Source organism: Athene cunicularia (assembly GCF_003259725.1).
Source record: "Athene cunicularia isolate RWA chromosome Z unlocalized genomic scaffold, athCun1 chrZ_part1, whole genome shotgun sequence".
In the NCBI taxonomy this organism is placed as follows: domain Eukaryota; kingdom Metazoa; phylum Chordata; class Aves; order Strigiformes; family Strigidae; genus Athene; species Athene cunicularia.
Window position 1 is genome coordinate 32,521,866 of NW_020799142.1, and position 24,338 is coordinate 32,546,203.

Genomic DNA, 24,338 nt, shown 5'->3' on the forward strand with positions numbered 1-24,338 from the left:
TTTTGATGTCCTGTGTATCCTTATGGGTCAGAGGGAGCTGCTGCAAGCCCCCCAGCCAGTCACTAGGAGTGTTTTAAGGCAGGTGTTGAGCACTTGCAAATGTCTGGGGAGGGCTTTGGACACTGTGAAAGCAAGGAAACATTGGAAACCCGAGTATTGAATTTCCCTTTCCAAACAACTGTCTGCAGCATATCGCTGCCTGTCAAAGTTGAAGGGTCCTGGGTGCACAAGTCAGCAGGTTTTTACATTCCCAAGGGCAGGGATAGGGCTTGCTCCAAGTGCTTCCCCATTGCTCTCTGCAGGCAAAGCCAAGTAACAGACCACTGTCACGTCAGGATTTTTTATTTTTAAATTGAGGGTGAATTCCTTCCCCTGGTCAATTTTCACGTTTCCAGGTTGAGGACTAATTTATGTGGATATAACACCCTGTTAGAAGTATATAACGATAAAAAAGATGAGCTCTCTTCACTCCTTTGACCAAAGGGCCCCCCTCCACTTCAACATTTTTTTAAATTGGGCTAACAGTCTAAAACTATGGAGAAAAGCCATGGAGTCCAGGCAGCTGTCAATAAACTGGGAAAAGTTCTGCTTTTGTTTGCCTTCCCCAACATACGGCACATAAAATGGGCTTGGGTTACACATAGGAGCTGTCTGGGATTATGGTGGGGGAGAGGGGGTGGGTGAGCACACTGGGTTGCCTGGCTGATGGGCAAAGACCCAAGACTTGCTTTGAGGTTCAAGTACCAGCCAAACCCTCTCTGCACTTGTCAGCACTGGAGTTTCACTTGGGCATAAGCCCTGCAAATGGCCAAGCAGTCCAAAAATGTCATTGAGATCTGAGATGTGACCTCTGCTTTTATCCCGGGCTTTGAAGTCATGCGATTCCTGTCGGCTGTTCTTTCTCCATCCTTTCTGACGCCTTCAGACCAAACAGAAATGAGACACATATTATAAAAAAAGTCACAGAGGAGTTCTGTAACATCTCCAAAGCTGCATTTCCTCCAGTACCCTTTTTCCAGATCTGGGCCCAAAACCGTGAGAAACGGGGCAGTCTGGGGAGGAAGAGCTGGGCTGGGAAACATCACACCAGGCTGTCGGGGCCACCCATCTGTCCAGGCACGTGAGAGCTTGGGAGGGGAGAAGTGAAATTAATTTGGACCATTAAATCTCAGAAAACATTTTCTTTCAGTGCGGTTTGGCTTTTTTTATTTTTTGGTGTGCCAATCCAAAAATCATAAATACACACTCAAACATCAGAATAAAGCTATAATTAAAACGCAGTGCAAAGTACAAAAGCAGAAAGACGGATTTCAGTGTAGCAACGCCACTGAAGTGTTTCTTCTTCCTCCTTGGAAAATATTGCTGAATTCAACACTTCCCTGTGAAACATCATCTTCAACAAATGTTGGTGTGTTGTTTTTTTTTTTTCTCCCTGAAGCTAGTGGAAAAGAGCCACAGGAAAAAAAACCCTCAGCCAGTACTATATAAACAGCCGTCTCTCTCCTGTGATGGGTCCAGGCTGCCTGGCTGTACCCCATCACTATCTCTTCTGGCTTCCCATCCCCATCACTCAGCATCGCTTCATCCCCGATAGAAATATGCTAATAAATGCTGGTTACTGCCAGGTTTTGTGTTGTTGAGTGCTGAGTCTGGGCTCTGGAAGGAACCCCACGTCAGCCGTTTTTGGGTACATCAGGGCTGTATGTGGTTTCCCCCTGTGGTGTGCCGGAAAGGAGATGCTCTGCTCAGTGTTAGGGACCACGTGTGTCTGTACAAGCCTGTGCTCCAGCTATACCAGCTCATGTCACTCAGAAATTAATGAGAGGCTTCATTAGGGTGAGAGGATGTTGAATGGGGATCATACAAGCAGGCAGGGGCAATCTGCAGTCTCTGAGGTCTGTGTTTATGTGGTTTTTGTGATGAGCTGAGCTAGGTTTTGCTGAGCCTGCACAGAGGTCCATAGAGGTGGGGTGCAATAAGGGCTGTTGAGTGGTGTGACCATCAAACTGTTGGTGATGGGGGACCCCAACTCAGCCTCGCTCCCCTAAACCCCTTTGCAATCCTTTTCCACCAAGACTCTGAGCAGGAGGATGAAAAACCTCATGTTTCCACTCATGACCCAACCATGCTCTGCCAGCCATCACGGACCAGCCCCTTACCCACCACAAGGGCTCCATCCTGACGCAGTCCCTGCTTCTGCACAGCCTGGCCAAGCAAATAGGCAGACAGAAATTCTCTTTATCCATTGCTAAGGTACACCAGAGCTGCTCCTTGCCTGGCCACTGGCGGGTGCTGGGGTCTGTCATGGCACTAGACACATGGGACAGCAGACTGCACCCTGGGCTGGATTTGAGGTGTCTGCCTATTATTTTTGGCATGGTTCTTGCCACTTGCTAAATGAAATGAGAAAGCTGTTGGCAAAGGTGCTGAAAGTGAGACGGATTCCTTCCTGTCTGATAAATTTTTCATAAATTCTTTCCTCTTCCTCTTCCATCCGCCCCACCCTAATCTCCTCACCCTGCAATTTGCTATCCTATAATGGGAGTGAGACAACATGATAACTCCCTCTGTGCAAGACCACTACATTTTTATGCAGCTGAATATACCATGGTTTATTTTTAAATTTTTTTTTCTTTTCCAGGTGCATTTTCACCCTTCATTTCCTATTAGTAACTCAATTTAACTAATTTATTAAGGGTATATTCACAAATAATTTGCAAAAGGTCAAGACGTGACTGATGGCACCAGGCAATTAGTAGTTTATTTGTAAACGCGGTGTGAGACCCTGTGGCGGCCCTTCTCGCTGTGCCATGTGAATCTGGGGGTGATCCCACAATTTTAGCCTCTCCTGGCTCCATACCGCCGGGACCGATGTTAACTTCCCACCTTGCTGCCGTCTCTGAGGGGAATGTTAATGCACATCCAGGGAAACAAGCTGCAGGCACCCAGGCTATTAAAAGCAGGCTCTCTGCAGAGCCCAGTGCTCAGAGAGGCACCACGGATGGCTCCTGTTTATGGGGTTTATCTGCCTCCCCAGGGCAGGAGGAGGGGTTGTGAGGGCTCTTAATCAGGGCGAAACGGCTGAGACGGCACAGCTCCGGCCCCTGGCTTGGCTGATTACGATGGACAGATATCCGCGGCTGCAAAACCTGTCAGTGAATGAAGTCAGGGCTCTCTAGGAGCTGACATCTCCCTCTGCCGTGATGGGATCAAGATGTATAAACAGCCCCAGCCTCACCACTACCCTCCCGGCCCCCTCATGCTCGCACGCAGACCATGAATGCCTCAACAAGCTGGCCAGGTTGCCTTACTCAGGGGAAAAATTCACATGCATCACAGGCAGCTTAACAGCGTAAGACAGATTTTGTTTTCCTCTCGAAGGCGGCTGCGCTCCCTGGGCTGCAGCTGTCTGCTCGAGATACCTATCCCGAGCTCCAGCTCTGGGCCTGATCCTGCATCCCTTCCCAGTAGCCTGACTACCTCAAAAATGTTGTTGCCATGAGGAAAGGAGGTGGAAATAAATTGTTTTGCTTTCTGGGTTTTTCTTTTCATAAAGCCTATAGCATCCAGTCTCTCTGCAGGGATTACCCAGGGGCTTTGCATCTCCGACATGGGTCAGTGTTTAATGAGCACACAGATCCCTTGAGCCCTTCTGGGTGAACTGTTGGTGGATGGATAAATTTGCATGTGCATATGCATAGTCAAATCTTGACTGATACTAAAGGAGAATCCCCAGTGACAGAAATACCCAGTATCAGATCAGTACATTTCTGTGATTTGATGTCACATACCAACCTGCAAAAATATATGAACTTATCATTTGCAGGGTTCACCTGGGGGTGTGAAGGAAGCGGGATAATTTCTTTTCATGAAAAAAGTCCAGGCTGCTTCAGATAATGTATAGAAACAATAAATATAACTGTAGAATTGAGGAAAGGGAAAAAAAAATAGAAAAAGCCGTGGAAGTGAGAAAGCGGTGGCGAGGAGGATGTGATGAGTTTCCCTGCGGGTTTCCGCTGTGTTTGAAGCCTGCGTGAGCAAAGGGTGGAAACGACACGGCGGCGAGCAGCCGAACAGGTTCAGCTATCAGTGCGCCTGCATCATCTGTTGGCTTTCTAAAAACGAATTTATACCGCCTCGGTTTGAGACTGCAGCCTGTAATTGCCATCTTACAGCTAAGAGTTTTGGGAGCTTCATAAATAGCTGTTTAGCAATCTTCCCTGAGGGGTTTTTAGCTGAAGATCGTCTTCACCTTGCAGGTAAGGAGACGGGGCAGGGGCATCCCTGAGCTGTGTAGCTGTGGGGAGCAGACCCAGCTCCACGGCGAGTCCTCGGCATCGCAGTGTGAAGCCACAGTGTCTGTCGCAGCGGAGGTGAGCCAGACCTGCTACTGACCTGCACTCATGTTCTGGCAGCAGCAGGAATTAATGAAGCACCAGTTCCCCCACCCCTTGATCCCTGGCACTGACCCTGGCTTTGGGATGTGACAAAAGGAGCTGAGGGTAGTGGATACAGCAGCTATTGGAGCATCGCACAAGGCAGGGGAGTGTTGCTGGTGCTCACTCAAAGACATAAGGTGGATGGGGCATCCATGGCTACATGGTCCTACACCACCATTCTGTGCTGTAGCCTCTTTTGGGCCAGGCTTGGCCCCAGGCTTGTCAGAGGACCACATAGCTCCCCTTTTCCACCCCACAGACAGGCTGGCTTGCCCAAGACTTGATTTCACTTCACTGGATCCCACCTTTGCCTTCATGTGTTAGGGCAAACTTTTTAGACTTGCAAGGCACTTTTTAGACCTTGATTATCTAGGCTAAGGCGTTAGCTGCTTTTATGGATTAGCTGAGGCCAGGTGGGTGTAAGGCAACAAGAGTTGTCTACGGCTGAGTGGGTTGATGGGCAGGCTGAGAAAGACAGCAGATCTTGAAAATATATGTGTTCAACAGAAGAGCATGAGGAACTAATATGGGGAGGGAGAGGAAAGGCAAAGAAGGGAAGGGGTCAAACACTCCCCTGCTCTGCTGAGAAATAATTCAGTTTAGATGCTTGCATTGAGAGAGAGGTCCCTAATTTCAATGACATTTGCCCTCAACCAGTTAACTGGAGGCTACACAGAACTGGAGTACTTTGCTTTGCTTACACAGATGTGACGCATTGCTCATCTCAGAGCTGCTGATCTGATGTCATTCTGAGCTGTCATCATCTGCCACCCCTACAGCATTTAAATGAAAGGAAGAACCAACAGGAGAAGGAAACAGGGATTTCTGGCTGGTGGGCAGCCTGCCAGCAAGCCCAGAGAAATCAGCCCTCTGCTGCTCCAGATATGAGCAGCTGGAGATGCTTGTGCCATCAGGAGGAGCACAGCAATGAGCCTCCCGTAGCGGGGTGGACAGCCTCCTCCTGGTCAGAAGGATGGACATGGGAACACGTTTCCAGGTTGGCCTCAGGTCAAAAACCTCTCAGGGCTGGTGAGGACTGCATTGCCTCTGCAGCAAGGACGCTGGGCCTTCCCCTCCCTCTTCAGCTGGAGAAGACAAGTGTTTGCAGCAAAGGCCACGGAAGCTGATGACTCTGTTTAGGTGCCTTTGGAGTAGGCCATAAAAACCCATCCAAGATCTGGTTGACCCCTCTTCCTGAAAAATCAAAATATCCCCCATGGAGAGGGAGAACCCTTCTGCAGGATGAGGACCAAAACTCAAGCTCATTGAGCTGGGAGAAGGTCTCTGCCTTGCTGGTCCCAGAGCAACATTGCCTTCCTTCAGCCGCCGCTGGGCTCATGGAGGATGCAATTAGTGGCTCTGGACTTTAGTAGGCACTTTCCAACCTCACTGTCTTTGCTGAGGGAATGTCCTCAAAGCTTAACTAATGAAATCATCAGCCTTGCTCTTGCTCTGGGGAGGGAAAACAGAAGCTGGAGTGCAGTATCTGGACTCGTTTTCAGTCATGGATTGATCTCTGGCAGAAGTGGCAGAAGTTACTGTCCAGGTAAAAGGCAGATTAAATCCATGAATCAAATTTTCTGGCAGCATTTTATGGGCAATGCTTGTCAGTTCCAATGCAAATGTGATCTAGGACCAAACTGTGGCTTAGTGTGGTGGTTTAAGCCCTGCCGGGACCGGAGACCACGTTGTCGTTGCCCCTCCCCGACCCTCAGCCGGTCAGGCTGGAAGTGAGGCACAAACCCCGGGTTAAAATAAGAAGAAATGTAATACAACAGTGTATTAAATAAACAGTACAATAAACAGTACAACAGTAAACAAGACAGAAGGTATACAGAGAAATACCACAGAGCATTACAGACAGCTCACTTGCGTGCTCCCCTCTACCAAAGCCACAAAGGAAAAAGTTCTCATGCTCCCGCGCCTGGACCTGATGTCAGTATGGTGTCAGTATGGTATGAAAAACCCGGCTGGAGATCCCTTTCCCCTTCTCTGCTGGGGAAACTTAACCCTATGCTAGCTGAACCAGAACACTTAAGAAAGAGAAAGAAGATGTGTTACTAGACTAATCATTAGCAGACACTGCTAATGTGAGATCTTCCATTGCATTGAATAGGGACGAGTGCTGCGAGACAGATTTTGGTGTTGGTCACGGTGTATATCTAGAGTAAGGCTGCTCAGCTCGTGTCAGCAGGGTGACACTGGATTTACTTGAAGTATGCAAGACCAAGCAGACTTGGAAAGCAGTCTCCATGAAGGCCCCTTGCAGCTAGATACAATGAGCAGAAGAGGCTAAAGTTGTAAACAGATAACTTGGAAATGTAATGTTCTGTTTTGCACTGTTATTTGTTTGCCAGGGCTTTCTGGGGTCCGCCAGTACTGTGCTTGGCAAGGACTGGCTTTTTGTTGTGCAAGCTGATTCAGTTATGCCAGCTGTATGATTTGATGACTGCTAATAAGCATATATTTGCTGAAGTATTCCCTGAAGTCTTTGCTTTGAAAATCCTCATCAACAATTGGATTAGTTGTAGGGAATGAACAATTACAACACAAGATAGTGTATTATGTTAAGACAAATTGATGAGTTCTATCTAATCATGTGGTTCCAGTCACATCTTGATAGTATTCTTGCTACGGAGGGAAATGCATCATTGCACCGGTCAGTACCAGAAAAAATACTAAAAAATACTTGCTTTAATTGTCTAGTAACTAAAACAAAGACAATTCTCTGTACCAAACCAAAGTGGTTAGGCATTTACTTTAGGTTATGTTGACTCTGCATGTCTTCCTGCCCAGATATCAGAGATAAAGTTTGCACTTTCTGGACCACAGGGAAGTGTATGACCAAGTTTCTCACAAGGACTGTCTTGGTAAGGAGGAGAAACTCAAGGCAAAAGCTCTGACAAGACAATCTGCCCACCCTGTTCTCTATAGGTTATCATGGCTCTGGCATCAAAGGTCCTGCAGAGGTTTCACTAAATCATACTAAGACCTCCCAAGATACAGCAAGAGGCTAGAAATCCTTGGCTAAGGTTGCACCAGGTACCAAGAGACGAGTGAGATGCAGAATGTTACTGTTTTTTTCTGCTTTACTTATGTGCTACAAAATATGTCCCAGCAGATATGGGGGAATATCACTAAGCATGCTGTCTTGTGTTACACTAAGCCATTTTTGTCCAAAATCTAACTAAACTGGTGCCTGGTGACACAAGGCTGTTGTGTTTGGGTGTGCAGAGGGATTTTCACTTTAGCCTGCTCTCCACCTTGCCTTCAGGCTGCATGAAGGCCTAGAGGTGTAAAATGTCTCACCTGTAACCTGCTGTAACAGCTTTCCGTTGGGAGGACCCACAGCCATTAGATGTTGAGCAATTCACCATGAGCTGCTTTGCAAGTCCTCAGCAAACACAGCAGTTAGGAGACATCTCCCCGTGATTATGGTGTTGCTCAGCTTTAGCAATGGGCTAGAGCAGCACAGGATGCCCATTTCATAACTCAGCCTTTACCTGTTTGTGGGGTACGGTGAATCGGGGCCAAGCCAACAGCAGAAAATATAACCGGGGGGAACGGGGTATGTGGATGGCTCTTGGCTCTGGGTTTGCAGCTCCATCACTGAGGAACAGTGCGTCTCATCCCATTTCCTCTGGTTTGAATTAATAACGTAGTCAAATCAGGTTGTTATCAGACAGCATGAGAAATTATCACCTTAAGAGTTCTGCTGCTGGTGGCACACGTATTCGTTACCTGCTGCCTCTCTCAGAGGGGCACTACGGAGGACTAGTTTGTGTTTCAGAGATGCTGTATGTAATTACTTATGCACAGTTTTGCGAATGATTCATTTCTATTAGGTCCTCTCCCGTTGTTTCTCTTGCTGACATCTGGCTTGTTTTGTGCATCTTCTGTTTCCATCTGGGTGTGAACAGAAAGGTCTCGGGGCTCCCCGAGCTGCGGTGAGGGACTGGCCCTGCCTGTCAGAAGAAGGGAGATGTGAGCAGAAAGGATCTGGGTGAAGAAGGCATGGTGTGCATGCCTGTGTCTTGGGATGACACGCGGTGTCTCTTGCTGCTGTTGTTCCTGGATATTTTGTGCCATTCCCAAAGATTAAAAAAGAAAGAGGTGTATTTTGGGAAGATGAACTGTTCAAAAAACTGAGCAAAAGAGTAGGTGTCCTATCCTGGGGCTGATCCTCAGCAAAGAGGCATCTCTAATAGCCTCACTTGAGTCTCATCCTTCACCAGTGAGTTGACTTTTTCCCTAGTTTAGGAGCCAAAAGTTTTACCGTGACGCCTGTAAATGCTCTGGGAATGTAGGAATTAATGTGCTGGATTGGGCCAAGGGCCCATCCAAGCAAGGATCTTGAGCCGAGGTGCAAGCCAGTGCCAGGTGTTTTACAAAAAGCCTCCACTACAGATATCTTTCACACCTCATTTCTTCCTCATTCCCATCCGTTTCATGTCTGGTTTCACAGCAGTCCGTGTTGTGTTCCCTGCAGCCGCTCTCTCCCTGCATCCAGTTAAAAAGACGAGCTATGAGGGGTCTCAGCAAAGACACACGGTCTTAATCCTGGCTCTCAGAGGTAGAAGGTGTCATTCATGTCCTGCAGTCAGCAAGACATGGTTTCTAAGAGCAGAGATTATTTCCTTGCCTACGAGACATTTTTAGACAGTCAAAGGAATACCTTGGATTGCATGGAAAGTCAGCAAGCTTTGAAAACTTTGGTGAGCTCCTAACCCTTGAAATCGTATTTTAGAAAATGGAGGGGTTTCCCCCATTTCTAAAATGTTGAGGCTTTTTCATAGAGTCATACAACAGTTTGAATTGGAAAGGATTTTTAAAGGCCATCTAGTCCAACCCCTGCCTGAGCAGGACATCTCCACTAAATCAGGTTGCTCAGAGCCCCGTCCAACCTGGCCTGGAATGTTTCCAGGGATGGGGCATCCACCACCTCTATGGGCAACCTCTGCCAGGGCCTCACCATCCCCATAAAAATTTTCTTCCTCATATCTAGTCTGAATCTATACTCTTTTAGTTTAAAATCATTACCCCTTTTCCTACTGCCACAGGCCTTATTAAACCTTTTGTTATCTTTTTCTTTAAGACAGGAAAACCAAAACAAGTTGAAACCGTTTTCATCAGTATACACTTCAGGCTGGAGCCAAAAATTCACTCTGAACCCAAACACGTTTTGGCTCCAATGGGTTTTGGAGGAGAAAAACTATTAGTTAAAATCAACATTTTTCCATGTAATCGACATTAACTGACCTGTTCTCTTTTTTTTTAACCCTTTTGGGAAAGGAGAGAAACAGCTGTTTGACCATTTCTGACCCTGGATGGGCAACCACTGGCCTGGGCTGTCCTGGCCGCCGCTGGCCCCCGTGACGGCCGTGTTCTTCTCTTCCAGGTGCTCCTTTTCAAAGGTCTCAGCATCCCCATGCTACCTCCTGCCGGCACTTCCACCTGGGTCCCCAGCCTCAGCTCTCCACCGACTTCACCCTGCCTCACACGGTGCAGCCCCAGCCGGGGCTGACTCCCCCCCACATGGCCCCCGCGCACCAGCACAGCGGCCCCCTGCACCAGCCCCTGGCGCCGGTGCCAGCCCTGCCCTTCCAGGACGTGGCTGGACCCTCCTTCCTACCTCAGGCGCTACACCAGCAATACCTCCTCCAGCAGCAGCTCCTCGAGGCGCAGCACCGCCGGCTCATGCCCCATCCCAGGTAAGCGGATCTTACTCTTCCTGAAGGGTGATGAGAAGCTACATCCTCCTCACTTCGGCAAACTGGCTTCTGTAAATGCCCAGTGCTACGTGCTGGCAATGCTGGGTTTTCTTCACAAGTTCACCTGTCTACCAGAAGGGAAGGTGCAGGGCAGGCTGTACCCACACGTGTACCTTTCCCATGGGGATCCATACCGTGCTCATCCAGTATGTCCCAAAGTCACCTGTTGTTGACACTCATAGGAGAAGCATGACGGTAACACTCCGGTGTTGCAGTCAACTTGTCCTGCACGGCAGAGAGACCAGTCATCATGGTTTGAGCCCAGGGGGTAACTGAGCACCATGAAGCTGTTCACTCACCCTTTCCTCCCAGGTGCTGGGAAGGAGAAAAAAGAATCCAAGGGCTCAGGAATGAAGACAAGGACAGAGATGGGTCGCTGACCCACTAATAGTCACAGGCAGGGGGAGAAAAGAGTATCACTTTAATCCAAAACACTAACAACAAACGACACTTAACAGACAGAATGGGACTGTGAGAACCTCTACCATATATTAAAACACCTCCCCCCACCCTCCCTTCTTCCTGGACTCAGCTTTGTTCCTGACATCTCTCTCTCCCTCACCCACCCAGGCAGGGGCAGGGGCCGGGGGTGCAGTCAGTCCTGCTGCTCCTTCCTCCAAGGCTGGGGGGAATCACTCTCCTGCATTCCTCCCCCTGCTCCACCTCACGTCCCTCTCCCAGCAGACAGTCCCCCACAAACTCTCTCCGCCCGAGTCCTCCCCACGGGATGATTCTTCCCGAGATGCTCCGCCGTGGGTCACCCCCACGGGTTGCACCTCCCAGCACCGACCTACAACAGCGGGGGCTGCTTCTCCCCACAGAGTCCCGGGGGTCCCCCACAGGCCGCAGGAGAATCTCTGCTCCTCCAGGGACCCCCATGGGTGATGGGGGGCCCTGCCCTCTCACTATGGGATACAGAGGGGCTCCGTGCTCCAGTACATCACCCCCACTTCCTCCTCCTTCCTCCCACTGACCTCGGTGTTCTTCTCCTAACTCCTCCTCAAAGTCCCAACCCCTCCCAACCCCTTTCCCTTCTTAAATACATTATCACAGAGCCGCAGCCACCATTACTGACTGGTTTGGCCTTGGCCTTGGAGCCTGGGGAGCTTTCAAGAAACTCCTCACATGGGCCACCGCTGTAGCCCCCTTCCTCACTACCAAAAACTCTCCACACAAACCCAGCATAGTGATAGACTGCATGCACAAGCTAACTCCTCATAGCTGCTGTGTCAAAACCGTGAAAGACATTGTACCCACCTGACCTGTTGGGTTTGCACATGAAGACCTTGTTCCTCTGGGTCTAGGTGGGCTTCCCAGCTTTAAGATGAAATGATGCTGTTGACCTGCAGCACATTCGATCATGGAAAGGAGCCTAAACTCATACTGGGCTGATGACTGCAGAGAGAATTATTGTCACTCAGCAGAGGTGGAAATGGATTCCTGGCCTTTTCCTCATTGTGTTTCTTGAGAGAGGGGTTTATATAGCACGTAGGAGAGGAGTGCTTTTTTTGGGAACATACAGAAGCTATTTGTGGGTTGTACCCATGGATCAAAAATCAGAGAATGTGATAATGCTTCATTTGGAAAGAATGCTACAGACAGAAAACACTTTCTTTCCATATCCTTTCTGTCTGAAAATTATGTGTTCTTCTCACCTTTGTTTTGTTTTACATAAGATGGATTTTAGGTGGATTTAATCATTAGCTAATAATTGGGTAGCAAATATGTGTGAAGCCGAGGCACTGATGATACAAGTGTTTATCTCTTAGTCATAAGCTGAATTCAAATAAAAGCACAGAGCACAATTCCACGCAGAAGCTGCTTTGGTAAATGCTGTCAGTGTTGCATTTGCAAGTGGGTTGTGGTGTGTAAAAGGGCAGAAACATCTTGCCCAGTCCCACAGCCTGTTTCTGAAAGCACAGTTGTATTGGAGGAGGGTATCAGAAACCTTAGAGTTGTGGAGCGTGAGGTCCCAGTATTGGGAATGTGGGTTGTGCCTGCACAAGTGAAGCCTCTGAGCTGTGGCTGCATGAAGTATTCTTTATCTAGCAGTTCTCTGCTCCATTTGTTCTAGTGTTTTCTCATAGATTGGCTTGTGATGGCTCTACTACTAAGTGGGGACTTGACAGGGAGGAAGGGGTATGAGTCTGTAGTGCAAATCCTGCTTGTGCATCCACCTCGTCTCTCTACATATGTAGAAACTGATCAGGCAGCATAGGCTCTTCCTCTGAGTAGTTCAAATAAGCAATAACCATGAGAAGAGACTCAAATCCCTAGAAAAAACTGACTATATTTTCTACCACTTTCCTTTCCCTGCCTGCAAAGGCAGCAGAGCTGGGAGAGAAGGAGCTGGATCCCAGCCTGGCCTGTCCATCATCCAGAGAAATGTTGGCAAAGGCCAGCGAGAGTAAATTCTGCTTTCAGTTACTCCTGAGTAATCCCGTTATGAATGAGGTTCCCTAGGAGTTTATGGACTGCATGGGGAGACGAGACATCCTGCAGCTTCTTTATGATGATGGATAACAGCTGAAGTAGGGACACATTTTATTTTGTGTGTTGTTTATGGAGCTGACAGTGGAGAAAAAGGAAATAGTGCAAATGGCACAAAGCTGCTCAGGAAGAAATTATTTGGTTTCCTCTTTTCTCTCCGTGTTGCCACCAAATAGCATCTCCTGTAAACTGAGCATATCTGGATGCCAGAGGGGGTGAGAGTGGAGGTCAGCGTTATGTCCATGGTGACCACAAGTAAACGACATAGCTCTAGGTTCTTCTTCCCACCACCCCTGATGCCTGCCTTGGACTCTTTCCTCTTGGACACATACTCACAAGCCCAGTCGTTTGGGTTTTCCCTTGGTTTACTGACAGGGACTCAGAGCCGAGGCTGCACATACCAGTGCCCGCTGCGTGTCTAACTCCCTTGTGGGTCTCCTCCCCACAGGCGGGCTCAGGAGCGCATGTCTGTTCAGCCTCACCGTCTACACCCCAGCTTTGACTTCAGCCACCAACTGCAAACTACACAACCCATGGGGCCCCAGCCCAGGTATTTAGCCGAAGGCACGGACTGGTAAGTCTTGCACGTTTCGCTAGTGCATCGAATGAGATGTTTAAAAAAGTCTTGGGGAGGCTGCAAGGGTTGTTGAAGGTCATCGTGGAACAATGCTTCGATGAAGGTTAATGGTTCAGCTCAACACATACGTTGTGGGGAGTGTGCAGTGGGAAAACTCGTCTCCGGGAGGGCCATGAGTGCATGCTAAAGTCTTTATGCATGTATCTGATAACACTAGGGCATCAACATTGCCCATAGCTCTTCATCCATGGATGCAGAGTGCAGCCAAGCATTAATCTCCCCAGGGCCTTTTCCTGCTGCAGGGCACAGTCAGGGTCTTTTTCCTATAGACCGAAATCTCTGTCTGAACTACACCTTCTGCTGTCCACCAGGCACTCAAAAACTGGTGACCACAATGTTTTCTGTCATCTAAATTAGGGAGCACCATGCTGCCCTGCCCTGCAGCGTGGTGTGAATGAATTAATAGATGTTAATCATTCTCCAACTGTAGTGTTCAATACCCTGGAAAAAACAACCAGAGAATTGATTGTTTTGTTTTCAGAGCAGGTCTTGAGCTCTTGCACGGTTAATAAGGTATGGGACCCTACTTGGAAGAATAAGAAAATAAAAACATACTTCTGAGTAGCTGCTTGTTAGCTGAGCGAAGTCCATTCTGTGCACTGACTGAATGGAAAAAATAGCATGTGAACATGTAATTAGAGACAAATTCAATGTGTATGTACAAGGGGACTGAAATAAAATGGCACAGGAAATCTTAATTATGGCATTTCCTAATATCTGAGTGCTTTGCTCTGCAAATTGAGAGTACTTTTAACAGAGGGGTTTTTTTTCCTCCTTCAGGGTAATAATGCACAAACTAAAATATGGCCAGATCCTTCTGCCATTTTCTTCTCAGGTGTTCCTATTACTGGCACCACTGTGAGCTGAATTTGGCCAGGATGACATTGTTCAGATCAGTTTGCAAAGCGGTTCACGTACCATCTGGAGGGAGCCATTCTTTCTGCCTCTCTTTCAGCACAGAGTGTTTAATTATAATCATTAAAAGGATCTGATAAAGCGTTGCTTTATGTTCCCCTCCTCCTCTTCCCTCCTTTTCCCCCCTGTGTTGCTCTGTAGCCTTATAAAACCTAGGGAGTGGGGATGACAGAAACCATATACTGTGTATATATATTTGGGTGACTCACTTCCCCTTGGGGCACACATACAGTTTTGCCCAGTGACAGGTAGAAAAACTTTCCTCTAATGTGTTACCACCACATGAGCAGCAGCGGCGCTCGCTCGGAGGTGGTAGGTGACGTTGCAGGAAATGGGGATGGAAGGAAGATCTGAAGGTGCTCAGTCATCTCAGACAGCCCAGCCTCGATTAAAATCTTCTGGTGGAGAATAAATAAAAGTCACATTTGGTTCTGTAAATCATCTTCTGCATAGGCATTTAGTGATGACTATCCGACCTATTATCTGCAGCCTCATCTTTCACTCTGGAGTTTTTGGCAGGCCATGTACCACAAGCATCACAGCTTTTGAACCTCTCAGTTGAGCATCGAGATGCTGTACAGATGTCCATGTAGCACAGGCTAGAACGTGATAGTTGGGTTTGGCTTTCTTCAGCCAATGTGTTCTGCTTATTCACCCCAAACCGTGGGAAAACATTGTTCCATCCAGTATTCTGCTGTGGACCCTTCTCTACACTCACAGCCTTCAGGAGCCTTGACATTCATTCTTAAGGCTCTGGATGCACTGACGCACAAATAGTTCAGGAGTGCTCTTATTGCAATGACTTGTGGAAGTTAATAATGGCCATTCATCTTTGAGAAACCCCTTCAGCCCTTGATCTCAAAGCACTCTGTGGATTATCACATCCATTTTGTAGACAGAGAATATGGGGAGGTGGAGAGGAAGTGATCAGGGTCAGTGACAGGGCTGGGAATGGACCCAAAGCCTCCTGATTTCCAGTCGAACTTTCCATCCTCTGGAGAACAGTCTTAAGTAATTGGATGGATCTCCAAAATTGTGACACAGGAGCTGGAAAATGCGCAGTCCTGCAGATTCTCACCCTGGCTGTGTTCCTGCCAGTCGCCTGCTGTGTTTTGTCCTCTGCCAGGTTTTGTTTGTCTAGCACATGGCTAGCACAGGGCCAGCAAAGATAGTCCCTCTCTTTGCTTCAACTTGGTGCAGAGTGTCTTATTAGGGGGTATGAGAGCACTGGTGCTGCTGCCTGGTGCACAGGCTGTTCTGGGTGAAAGATTTCTGCATTTACTGTCCCCTTATGCTTGTTATTTGACGTTGGGCAAAAGTCGTTTCACAGCTGCCGGAGGACACGCCTGGGTTGCTCCTAACAAGCTGTGGTGCTCACTGCTGCAGACCTCTGTGCAGGGGAAGGGAGGTTTGATGCTGTAACAAGAAGCCACCCCTGTGCTCTAATTAGCTTTCCTTTGGCAAATGTGAAGACAATGGCTATTAGACCACTGGCTTTTGTAATTATGATAAAGTAAATAATGTTCAAACCACTTGTCTGCTAAGAGTGTAGCATCTCCATCTCTGGCTGGAGAGACAAGGGATCAGCTAATTGGATTATAGATGGAAATGCTGCTCTAGGTCTCCTCCCACCCTCTCCACACGGCGTGGGCATGGGGTTGGTGTTTGTCTCTGCACATTGTATCAGGCAGAGCTGCGGCATTTGCTGGGATCTTGGTTATGCCAAGTCCTGGTATTGAGCTGGGTGATTTTTCTGGAGGAAAGCTGAGCCCCGTCTCTGTTTGCTTGGGCCAGGCTGCGTGCAGGCAAGTGGGACCATCAGGGATGTCCTGCTTCATTGGCATTTGCCCACTGGTTGTGTGATGTGCTTTCCTACAGCAGTCTTGTCCAGAAATTTCTTAAAACCTTTATATTTTCTTCACAAACTGCAGTTCTGGAGTTCCCTGAGGCTGGATTCAGGTGAGGTGCAGTCTCCCTTGTCTCCCCGAGTCCTACCATGACCTGGGCTAGGAGACATCCAAGAAGAATGCAGACACATCTAAAAGCCCCTGGACAGTGCCTAGCTGGCTCCTAACAACTACCCAAAATGGTTCATCAGTGTGTCTCCAGAGTAATTATTCATACAATACATTCAAGGCAAAATGTAATTGTTTGCAGTGATGGCAGTACAGGGAGGATCTAGCCTGGCTTGGGTTACGAAGCTTGGGTATTAATCACAGCCACCAAAATGCTCTTGCTCTGAAATTACCAGGCTGTATCTGTGCGGGTCTTCACCCTGGTTAACACAAACGCTAACTGGCATAAAAACAACCCCTCACTCCTTCATGCTGGTCTGGCGTGAGATTGCCAAAATTGGACAAAACTCCCTTCCAAGTTGTGGCATCACCCAGCCTGAGGAACCCACAGCAGCCCAGAGCCCACCAGCGGAGGTTGCCCTCCTCTGCCACGAGCATGATCGGACTTGCTGGAGGCCATGCAACAAAACCATGCAGTCAAAGCTGTATCTTCATCCTCATGCCCACAGGGACCTCAGTGTTGATGCGGGACTGACTCACGCCCAGTTCCAGGTCCGACCTGTCCCTCAGCCCTATCAGCATTACTTAGCTACACCTCGGATGCACCATTTCGCCAGAAGCACATCCTCAACACAGATGGTAAGTGAAATACTTTTACCGAGAAATGTTTTATGCATTGTCTGCCAGAAGGCAGTCAAAATAAAGGCTGCTATCTTTCTATCACCTGTCTTCTGCAAATCCCACTTATCTCCGGCCGTGGGAGGGAGTGTCTGAAAGATAATGTTGCATCGTTGCACTCTGGATTCGAGAAAGGAAAGAAAAGCTCAGCTGCTCTGGAAAGACTCACTCCATCGCGTGCAGCACCATGCTCACAAGCTGGTCTGTGAAACCTGGGCAGGATGTGAGAGACTCAGCAGTTATTACTAATAATATTATTAACATTGGAACAAACTGTGGGCTCCCAGGACTTTTCATATGCAGACAGATTGTCGGTAGGTGATTCCCTTTCCCGGGATCAGCCCCGACCACCATCCCTCATCATATCATTGCTCTCTACATCAGCATTGATGCCATCTGTAAAGGTCTTGCATGACCATTTGGACAGGTGGAGGTGGCGTTTGACAAGAAGATGGGCTGACCGGGGTCATTTGCTGGCCCTTCTCCTAGCAGCGTGCTGTATTTGGAGCTGAGCCATGCCAAGCCCTGCTAATCCTTAAAGCATCCTCAGAAATCCCATGAGGGTGTTTTTTCCTCGTGCCCATAGTCAGACTCTGACACCTGTGCACTACAGCAAAGCTTGAAAAATCAAGGCTTGGATGAAGATAAATCCACCCATTTAGAACTAAATAAAATAAAATCTCTTTTTAAGGTAATCCATGTTGAGAGTCTGGAACTGCAGGGTTATAGATGCAGCAGGAACTGTTATAACAGGTAGTTTATTCAGAAGAAATTCATGTCCTTTGGTTATCATTTATAGGAGATCTATTTAATAAAACCTCAGGTCTTGGTTATTGAAAGGCTTCCATTGGGGAAGGTGCCAGTCTTCTCTTTCATTTAGAATTTTTAAAACACTAGATTTAAATCAGGGTACACAAGGTATTTCTATGTGCAAGCACAGGTGGCTTTACTTTTCTCCCTCACTTCTCACAGGTTGTTCATGAAATCAGAAATTACCCTTATCCTCAGCTTCAGTTACTTGCTCTTCAGGGACTGAACCCAAGCAGGCACACATCTGCTGTGCGGGAGAGCTATGAGGTACGTATCTCTGGGACTGGAACTATTATTAATTTTTTAAGTTCTGGGAATCGATGCAAGCTCTGGCATAAACTTTTAAGACTGTTTTGTGGCACGGCCTTTGCACTCAGTCTTGCAGCAATTTTAGTAATAACTGGGAGACGAAGGGGTTGAGTGGGTTTGGGAAAAGATGGTTTACTCCAGGGTGCCTGGGTCTGGCTTGGGTTGGCTCTGTCTCACTTCATGTCTGTGAACAAAGTGCTTTAGTTCTGTGGGGTTTTATTTCCCAGCCCGTTAAATGGAGCTCAAATTCCACCTTAATTTGTGAAATATTGGATGTCTAGCTCTCTGCTCTCTGTCTTGAACCCTTAGTTATTGGTTGAAGAGCCAGGGCTCATGTTCATAATTAAAGCATGATTGATTTGGGTTTGATGGACATTTCCACAGAGGAAAAGGCAGGAGGGAGCCTTGCTCACCAGCAGGTAGGCTGGAGTGGTGGGACCTCATGTCTGAGGAGCAATGCTGACAGTGCTTTGCTACTGTTCCTGTGCCACAGGAGCTGCTGCAGCTGGAGGACAGGCTGGGCAGCGTGAGCCGGGGTGCTGTCCAGAACACCATTGAGAGGTTCACCTTCCCCCACAAGTACAAGAAGGTGAGTGCCCCGAAACCGCGGCACAACTGCCAGCCCCTCTCAGTTGGCCAAGGGTTGTGGGCACGGAGTGGACAGAAAGAACGACTTTGGTGGGAAAACCAGCACCATCGATTGAAGTATTGTCTGAAATGGGGGAGGAATGTAAAATCCAGAATTGGTGCTTTATTATCTTGTGGGGTCTCCAGGCTGAAGTGCTGGTGACCTCGTTTGGTTGTTTCTCACTTCTAGGCTAGGAAGCCGGGGGCCAAATTTTCAAAAAGGTCTCAGCATTCTCCCACCCAGCAGGTGCAATTTTTCCCCTGTCCAAGTGTGGTAAGAAAGTGCACACACCAAGGAGGTTTCTTGCATGCAAACCTGCCCCGTTCTGCATGCAAACAGTGCTGCCCACAAACCCTGTCTTGAGAGAGCTGGGTCTGTGGAGTGGGGGAGCTTGTCCTCCCCTCGCTTTAAGAGGTCTCTCCTCTGCTGGAGTTGATCTCCTGCTCGTAAGGAAATTGGTGCCATGTTTTTGGGTTGTGTTAATCAGAAAACAGGAAAAGTGCTTGTTTGTGTAATAATTTCACATGTTGGTCATTCCCGGCTGGGCAATAACAAGTAGGGACATTGCATTGTCCAAGTTGGAAGCAAGTCAACTCTTGCTGTGCTTATCTCTGACCGCATCTCCAGTGGATCTGGAAAAATCATATTAATAGGATTGGATGTGTAGGGGGAAGAGAAAAGGGGAGAGCTGACAGGCTAAGTACTGCCCCACTGCACAGTGTGGGGCTGGGCCAGTGGCCAAGCCCGCTGGGGTACGGTGGTTGTCATTCCTGGCAGCAGTTGGTCCCACATGCTTTGGGGTCTCCAGGAGAAGCCTCCAGCAAGGGGATCATGGGGCCATCCCCACTGCAAGGAGGATGGAGGTGGTGTCAGGGTGCTGTGTTAGGGGAGCAGAGGACAGGCTGATCCTTGGGGTACTACCACTAGCCCTACTGCCACCGGCCCCAGGAGGAGACATGCCAACCAGCAGCGTGTTTGTGGCATCCTCCCCTCACTGGCTGTTTTGGCTGGGCTGGCTTCCCCAAGCTGGAGGATCTGGCTGATGAACGAAGCTCTTATTATTTGACTTCCTGCAGCTACCCAGGCTTGGGAGAGCATTAGAAAGTCAAGTCCTAACCAAATCATGTCTTTAACCTTGCTACAGAGAAGACCGCAGGAGGGCAAAGCTGAGCAGGAGGATGGAGAGGAGTCAGACACTGACGAGAAATGCACAATTTGTCTGTCCATGCTTGAAGATGGAGAAGATGTCAGGTACAATCCTTCCATCTGCTCCTCTGCCTCTTGATGTCATCTGAGTTGTGCTTATTGGGATTAATGCTGCCATGTGGTGGTGGGATTGTTCCTGTTCCTGTCCTGACAATCTCACTTGGGCTGTTGCAGGGTCTGGGAAACCAAATATCATTTAGATGGATATTGGTATGGGCTGTAGGTAGGATGGGCTCTGCGGCAGCAGGAGGGCCAAGTTTTTATAGTATCTCCTGGGTTTGGATCACCTGCTTCAAGGCTGTGCCAATGAGCCAGGTGGCAAGTGTCAGAGAAGGATGGGTCCCAGGTCTCAGACAGCCATCTGGAGCTTGGGATGTCAATGTCTGAGCTTGACAGATGACCAAAGTATAATAAAAGGGAGTGTGGGTGTGAAGTCCAGGGGAGTTTGGCTTGTGGCCAGGACAGAGCTGCTTTATTGTAGAATAAGTGAGATTACTCTGCCAGCACGGTCACAGGGAGCCATCCTGAGCCAACAGCAAAGCCCCGGTTATCCCTCACAGATGTCCCCAGGCTCATGGCTGGGTGTGCTTGTGACAGAGGATGAGGACAAACAACTGCAAGGTGCTGAGCTACCATACAGCTGCACTACCTGGTCCTGCTCCTCACCCTCTAATTGCCTTAAACCTTCAAGAAAATCTCTAATCCTCTTGCTGTGGGTCCTTGTGGTTCAAGGTCCCTCTGGCTCGTGAGGGTGAGTGAAGACGTGACAAATGTGATGCTAGTGAAGAGCAACCACATTCCCTGGGGCACACCAGGCAACCACACAGGAGCAGTGGGGACCCACCTGACTGCTATGAGCCACAGCAATGAAGAATCAAGAGTGTCTGGAGTATAACATAATGCTCCTGAAAGGTTAAAAAGCAGCAGCCGGGGTAATTAATAACTGGGACAGCTCAATTCATGAGGGCGTGGGGTTTTCTAAAAGGCTTTTAACCCAGATGGCCACCATCTCTGACCTGCCGCCCTTTTCTGGGGACGGCTGCAGGACCTAGGCAGCACTGCTGTCACTGCAGCGGTGCTTCCCCATGTTTGAAGCAGCCCCAGCTGCTGCTTTCTGGCTCTTCATATTCCCCTGGACCTCCTCTGTCTTAATGTGCTGGTACTTCTCTCTCTGCAGGCGGTTGCCCTGTATGCATCTCTTCCACCAAGTGTGCGTGGACCAGTGGCTGGCCACCAGCAAGAAGTGCCCGATCTGCAGGGTGGACATTGAAACACAGCTCGGCTCGGACAGCTGAAAGGACTGGCTGGACACACCATTTTCCTTACCAGGTCATATGGCCATAAACCCTTGCAGCAAAATTTTTGCCTTCTGAGCCATTTGATTGAGAGGAAAAGTCTGCAGGCACGTTAGTGAGGAGGAGGAGGAGGAGGTGGCAGTACAATATCTAGTGATAGGAGATATTGCACATACGCAGGATACGGGCCCGGTGAAAGGGAGCTGGCATTCCCGGAGCTCAGAGACCCCGTGCTGCAGAAGATTTAGTATTGAACATGAAGGAATTAGTTGTGGTAGTCTGGCCTGTCAATCCTGCATTTCATGAGGATTGTATATATACCTCTTGAATACGTAGAAACATGTTAGGGGTCCTTTAGCTATTTCTATGGATGGCAGCTGGAGCATGTTAGCTTAAGAAATGTTGTGTTTGATGCCCTACTCATCTTGTGGTGGACATGTTGCTGTTACCTAATTTGCACCAAATATTTTTTCATAGATTCCTTATTTTGGTGCCTGATTAATACATTGCAGAAGGGGAATAAAGAGGCCAAGCTTTCCCACCCCTGGGGGGGGAAGAGGCGAAAAAGCAAAATCCTGTTTACAGTCAGAAGGGTTGCGCTCTTTGCCTCAGCTGTGTGTGCTTCCTTTCCTTGCGTTTACAGTGTGTTGCAAATTTAGAGAAGCTTAAAAAAAAAAAAATAAAAAAAAATTGTGAATGAAGTGAATGAAGCAATAGGGAGAAGCTTCGTTCCTGCTTATCTGCTGGTGCTGGACACTCTCTGTAGGGGAACAATATTAGAGTAGATGCTGTTTCTTTGCTTTCTGTATCTTAACAAAGTAGCTTGGCATGTTGGAATCCAAGGAAGGGTTGTCTTCATGATTGCCATTGTCCAATGATGCTTTCTCCTGCCAGCTATGAGGCTGGTTGGCTTCAGCAGTGGTCCAAAATGATGGTTACTGGAGTTGGCACCTATAACTGTTTTTTTTTTGGGGATATAATAACACTGGAGAGGTGCTGAGAGATGTATGCTGCTGACTTCTCTCCCATGCAAAAGCATCTCTGATAACAGGACAGGTGAAAACTCCCAATGTTCACAAGGCACTGCTGAAGCCACGAGCGGCTGAGCATGGGAGGGGAAGGCAGGTTGGAAGCTGCTTTTTCACAGGGCTGGGCTGTGACCCTGCCTCAAAGCACATGCACCTGCACCCACATGCGTCTGTATTCACATTTCAGGATGTATCCATATGCAGAATGGAATGATTATTAAAATGAAACTTAATTTTATTAATGCTCAAACCAGAATTACAAGGTGGTCCCCAAAGGAGTAAGCTGTTGCGATCTAAGGTCTCCCTAAAATAAAGACCTCAGCATGCCAGCTGCAGGGACAGAGCTGAAAACCCACTGGAGAACCAACATTCACAACCAAAACAATTTTATTTTTTCTTTTTTTAATTTAAAATCAAGGTTGTTGTGGTTTTTTTTTTCATACTAGAGAGGCAAAAGAGAGATGCAGAGGAGCAAGAAGAATTAGTCATGAACGTTATATATTGAAAATGCTGATGTGGTGGGAATGTTTTCTGGCTCCCCTGAGCATCCATTCTGCTGGAGCCGAGTGATGCTCTCCAAGTAGAAACAATCGTAAATTACCATCTGAGAGATCATGGGATTCCCGTGAGCTGTAATTGGAAAACACCAACCTCAGAGGCACCCCAGAGATTTTTTTTTTTTTTTTTTTTTCCCACAGGACGCAGGGATGCAGGAGCTCCTCTATTTCAGTGCCTATGTAGGTAGGAGGGAGTGGAGTGGGATACATGGTGGCATATAAAGAAGATACAAGGAGGACATTTTTTACAATGAGGGTGGTAAAACACTGGCAGGGGTTGCCCAGAGAGGTGGTGGATGCCCCATCTCTGGAAACATTCCAGGCCAGGTTGGACGGGGCTCTGAGCAGCCTGATCTAGTGAAGATGTCCCTGCCCATGGCAGGGGTTGGACTAGATGGCCTTTAGAGGTCCCTTCCCACCCAAACTGTTCTGTGATTCTGTGATTTTAGTATATATTTGCCACAAAGCGTAAGCAGTGGCTTCTTGGGGGATATGGTGGTACCAGCCCTGATGTCCATGGGTCAGGGAATGCACCATCAGTACCTATGGGGCTTGCTCCAGCAGCAGCAGATTGAAGCAGCGTTAAAAATAATACTAATATTGCAAACAATATGGACAAGCAAAGCAAGGCTTTGCCAGTTAAAAACACTGTAAGCCAGCCTGGTCTGTCCAGGCATGAGCTGGGGACAAAGCAGGGAGAGGAACGGGGCAATTGGGACCCTGACCAGGTGGGGAGGGAAAGAGGAGCGCTTCCAAACCGCGAGTTTTCTTAAAGCCTATGCGAAAGTGTTACTATTTGCCTAATGAACAAGCACAGTTTTTAAAAAAAAACAAAACAAAACAAAACAAAAAAACCTTTGGTGAAGAAAAGCACCAAACTCCCGTGGTCTCGTGTGAGTGACTGATCCCAAGGTGCGTGCGAATTTACAGCGTCTGGAATTGCATCAGTGTGTCAGGTTCCTTTGCGTTTAAATAATTTGTACGAGTAGGTTGCGATAATAGGATGAGTTTAAAAACAAAACGAAACAACAAAAAATCTCTAGGAACAAAACATTGATAGTTTACAGGGTTTTGTGAGTTTAAATGCCTTATATTTAACAATCATAATTTATGACTAACTTGTAGATATCGTGGGTTCTTATTTAATTATTTTTATAGTTGTTTTTTTGCATTTTTAATTATAATTTATTTATTTAGAAATTAATACTAATTTTTTTTATTACTCCTATTACCTCATTTTTGCATTGTTTCTGGGAATGGAATGCTTTGCATGCGTCGGTACTTTAAAAAAAAAAATTAAACATGGGATGTGGGGGGTAATGCTTATCTTGTCAAAAAAAAAAAAAAAAAGAGAAAAAAATCAGGGTGTGTGATTACAAACTGTATTACTGTGGTGCTGTTACCTTGGATACATTCCATTAAAATGCAAACCTTTGATTCTGTATGCTGTGACATAGTGGAAAACTGCAATATAGTGACTGTGTTTAGCACATATATATGAATATTATTTGCACTCATAATCAAACTCTGGTGATCCTTTCACTTGCGTCCTTGAGCACT

At 47.7% G+C, this 24,338-nt stretch overlaps 1 protein-coding gene across 2 annotated transcripts in view; it reads left to right on the forward strand.

Annotated features, from left to right (window-relative positions):
- Positions 1–22,899, forward strand: part of RNF165 (ring finger protein 165) — a 37,557-nt gene extending 14,658 nt beyond the window's left edge. The window contains exons 2-8 of one of the 2 annotated variants that reach the window (XM_026865953.1): positions 9,838–10,150; positions 13,149–13,274; positions 16,777–16,906; positions 17,918–18,022; positions 18,558–18,653; positions 19,837–19,943; positions 21,076–22,899. In XM_026865953.1, the coding sequence (XP_026721754.1) occupies positions 9,975–10,150; positions 13,149–13,274; positions 16,777–16,906; positions 17,918–18,022; positions 18,558–18,653; positions 19,837–19,943; positions 21,076–21,193 (858 nt within the window). In that variant the 5' untranslated portion in view covers positions 9,838–9,974 and the 3' untranslated portion in view covers positions 21,194–22,899. Of the gene's footprint in view, positions 1–9,684; positions 10,151–13,148; positions 13,275–16,776; positions 16,907–17,917; positions 18,023–18,557; positions 18,654–19,836; positions 19,944–21,075 lie in introns of those variants that run through there. The other variant, XM_026865952.1, reaches the window with a different exon arrangement.
- The last annotated feature ends 1,439 nt before the right edge of the window (positions 22,900–24,338 follow it).